Source organism: Poecilia reticulata, linkage group LG22 (assembly GCF_000633615.1).
Source record: "Poecilia reticulata strain Guanapo linkage group LG22, Guppy_female_1.0+MT, whole genome shotgun sequence".
Classification (NCBI taxonomy): Eukaryota; Metazoa; Chordata; class Actinopteri; order Cyprinodontiformes; family Poeciliidae; genus Poecilia; species Poecilia reticulata.
In genome coordinates this window covers 5,163,155-5,167,407 of record NC_024352.1, presented here as the reverse complement: position 1 = coordinate 5,167,407, position 4,253 = coordinate 5,163,155, and the positions used below count along the sequence as shown (strand labels likewise).

Here is a 4,253-nt window from a genome sequence, read left to right as displayed (position 1 = left end):
TAATAATAATAATAATAATAATAATAATAATAATAATAATAATAATAATAATAATAATAATAATAATAATAATAATAATAATAATAATAAACAACGATTCGGAACTGAAAAATTATGATTTAAGGGTATTTTTTTCAACTTCAATTTTCTTTTTTTCTGAACAAAGTTTATGGCCAAATTTAGCTCCATATCAACTCTTGGTCAGAATTACAGAGCTGCTCCTCTTAAAGTTTTTTTTTTTTTTTCGGTGGCTGTTCTCATTTGGAGCATCTGACCTCCTCCAGACCCCGGGATGCTCCCAAGAACCTCACACATGGCTGGGAGAAAACATGAGCCCCCCTCTGCATGCCCCTCCTGATGCTCTTTGTGAAGGCCTGAACTGGAGAGCAGCCAGGAATGTGTGTCCTCRTTCAGGATGGACCGGATGGAAAAAGAAACTAACTAAAACAAATGAAAACTGAAATTGAGAAAACACTTTCATTAACTGAAATAAATTAAAACATTAATGAGGAAAACTAACTATAACATATCTAAAATGTAGATGTAATATCCTTTGTTTTCATGTTTATGAATCTATTTATTAGTGTTTTGAATTGCTGTGAAGTTTCCGCCCCACACAAGCCGTTTACGTCAGCTGTTGACATAAGCTAGTCTGCAAAACGACGACTGAAAAAGTTGGGAGAAAACTCCAGTCTGTTGGTTGTCCAAAAACGGAGTCAGTGAATATATAATCACAATACGATACTTTGACCTTTTTTAATTCTGCACCTAAAAATTAACCAAAGTATGAACAAATTAAAACTACTACTAATAAAACCTAAACRAAAAAATATTTCACAAATAACACCTGTAAAAACTAACTAAGACTAACTGCATTAAACAAAAGTCAGCAAAATAAAACTAAACTAAAATGATAAYCCAAAACTATCATAACCCTGGTATGGACTTTGAAAACATTTCTCTTTTATTTGTGTTACCATGACAATCACTAAAACTGAAAACACAAAGAGAAAAAAGAAAGTTAAAGCCAAGCTGTTATTAATCTTTTTGACATTTTTTAGAAAGATTCAGCAAAGTGTCACAGTTCTGATGGGCCCACATATAATGTACAATTATAAAATTAATATGAATGTTTTAGCCAAATACTAGAATACAAATGATTCATCTCACTTTACACCATGCAGGCACGCTGTCTGCTCTGGTGAAGATTCAATCAACTCCACATGCTGAGTACCCAAAGTGGCTCCAACTGCAGGCAACCTGGCCTACTTTCTGATTAATTTAGCAAATATTTATATGTACCATCAACTTCAATATTGAGCCGATTCTTTAACATGGAAGAATTTTTWAAAAAAGAGATAAAGTTCCCCATTTTGATATAGCAAAACACTAAAATTCTACAAACTTCATTTCAGCACCTGCAATTTATAAAAACTAAATGCATCMCTCATACTTCAAAGATGTTCAGGCTCACATAATAAACTCTTCAATACAAAAATAAAAATAACAAAACAGGAAGCAGGTCAGTGATTATTCTAAGGCGACAATAGAGGCCGAGAAGATGAATTAAAGCATCATCTCTTTCAAAAAGAAAAATGTAAACATACGGAAAGTGTACGACACAGAAAGGAAAACTAACTTCTGCCATGAGAGCCGTCGTCACTTGAGACTTTTGGCCGASACGTCCGCCTCCACATTCTCCACTCGCTGACAAACAAAGGAGATCCTGCTTGTGGCTTAGTCAAAGGAAAGAAACCGTGTTTCTGGATGTCTGACTCTGAGAGGAATGATAGTGTCACACAAGCTTCCCCAAACATCATTAYGACTAAAAAGTTCTTTCTGTCTATTCTGTTTTGATAAGTCAGCAGAAATGGCTGACAAATTCAATAGGTAATTATGACAATCAAATATGATGTCWGTATTGACCACAAACAGCTTTCAATACAACGGTTTTATGTATTTTTWWAAATCTAATCTCAACTGTCAAAAACATTCAGAAGAATCCAACCATGTGATTATTTGCTATTAATTAAAGATTAAGCCAAAATCAAACATTTAGCATCATTTCATGTTTCTGTATGGTTTCTGAAGCAGCAGCGACTGATTATGAGAAAGAGTCACCACTTCCAAAAAAATACCCTTCCACCTCCTCAGAGAAGAAATCACTGCTGTCCASCAAGCTTTCATGTGCTTCCAAGACATTTACAAACTAATTAACGTCTATTATTCTTGGGGGTTTTTCCACGAGGGGAAAAGTTTTATGACAGTCACTAATGTTGCCAGGAGTAAATGTTCCAGAAAATTCTCTCCAACGTGTGTAAAGTGAGCAAAGAGGTTCTACATGACCACATTAGAGCGCTAAATGTAAAACCTTATGATAGAAGATTTAGAAAAAGACTCAACATTTATCTTTTTTTTAGAAGGGGTGTCATAGATTGGCTATGATAAAAAAGAGAATTTAAGACTGAAAAGTTGAATATTAAACTACGAGATTTCAAACAGATGTGACAAATAAACAATAATAATAACGATGCTTAAAAAAACATTCCAGAGGGAAATGCACAGGCTTTAATCTCAGAAATGTGAATTCTGAGTTAAATTCTGAATTAAAGTTTGAATTCTCAGATTGAAATTCTAAGAAAAAGTAGAAATTCTGAGATTAAAGTGTGAATTCTTTTCTTTTTGCTCCAGTTGTCCCATCCTCACCTGTAGAAATGTGAGATAATCTGTTATGATAAAGAACCAAAGTGTTGCAATGTCCCAGTCAAAGTCCAGACCAAATGCTCTGGTGAAACCTAAATTCAGCTGTTCTCACAACAAACGTCTGCAAAGTTCACTGAACCGAAGCAACATGGCTCAGAAGAGAAAGCCGACATTCCTTCACACTGATGAAATCCTGGAGTTTATTTGACTTTTCCACTCACAGCTTTTCAATTTTAACCAACATGACGCCTCAAAAACTGAAATCTGTAGGTTCACATAACTTTAGATTACAAACGTTTATTACACAACAARGCCAGATTATTGTCAATATGTCCTGATGCATGAAAACAAACAYATAGGAGGGTGTACTTTCTTTTTCCCGCRACTTTGTCTATTAATCTAAGGTGTGACATCTTCGTAAAAAAGAACAAAACAAAAACACAATTTCAGCGTAAACCTTCCTACCTCACCACAGAGTGGAGCTCCAAAGGTTCTACTTGGGCCCGTTTCTTACTTGTAGAAGTTCTTGTTGACCTTCCGTTCATGYGGGAATCCCAGCATGCCGCAGACCACGCGGGTGTTCTTGACGGTCCATCCCACGTCACAGATCTGAGCCCAGCCGTCCTTGTGCTTGACCTCCACCACRCCCTCGGTGATGGGCAGCTTCCTCCTGGCCGTGCCGACGACGGGCCGGAGCCGCACCTCCTCCACCTTCTTCTCGTCAACTTGAGCCTGGAAAGAACAAAAAAATAAAACAATAAAAAAAAGATTTAAGTGTAATTCAAAAATGCTTTATTGAGCAGCAACGGGAAGTTGAATAACAGTTGCGCAAAAAAAACWATTTATCTGCCAGAGACGCAGAAATTAAAGATTCAAAAATGAACATCTGAATTAGAGATGCATCGATCTGATATTTATATCTGTATCGACCCCGATGTTGACAAAAATTCTACACCGTGATYGTGACAATGTGGTCAATCCATAAGGTCAGATCTATTAAATCTAATTCTACATTTTGTGCTCCGAGTGACGTCATGCTTTACTATTTATTTTACACTACTAATATAATTTCTAATTGCACTTTTTAAGCCATTTGACAGAAGATTTGTTGCAGTTTACTTTTACATGTTTGACCAACGTAGTCATTTKTCAGCTTCAGTTTCTTTATTATTTATTTTACATTGGTTGCTCTATTCCTACTTGTGACCAACTGAACAAATTAAAGTTTTGTTGTTTTTCCATGTTTGATCAAGCTTATGAAGCTATTGGCATATTTAAGTGTGCTGTATGGGTGCAGAGATATCAAATTTATAATTCAGTGCATTTACCTTTTTGTTTATTAAGAAAAAGAAATGTTTTAAGTCAAACCAGYGCTGTGTTTTTGTATCGGATCGGTATCGGCCGATACTATGTYTCAGATATCTGTATCGGAAGTGAAAAAAGTAGATTGGTGCGTCTCTAGTCTGAATGATCAGATAACACAGGAAAGAAAATATACATTTAAAGCATTTGAGCCATTCGTTGATCCATTTGTTCATATTGCAACATCT

General features: G+C 35.5%; 1 protein-coding gene across 1 annotated transcript in view; it reads right to left on the bottom strand.

Annotated features, from left to right (window-relative positions):
* The window catches only part of loxl3b (lysyl oxidase-like 3b), a 23,822-nt gene extending 20,476 nt beyond the window's left edge, over positions 1–3,346 (bottom strand). Inside the window, exon 1 of the mRNA XM_017302543.1 lies at positions 3,218–3,346. Within this exon, the coding sequence (XP_017158032.1) occupies positions 3,218–3,264 (47 nt within the window). The 5' untranslated portion in view covers positions 3,265–3,346. The remainder of the gene's footprint in view (positions 1–3,217) is intronic.
* Between the last annotated feature and the right edge of the window lie 907 nt (positions 3,347–4,253).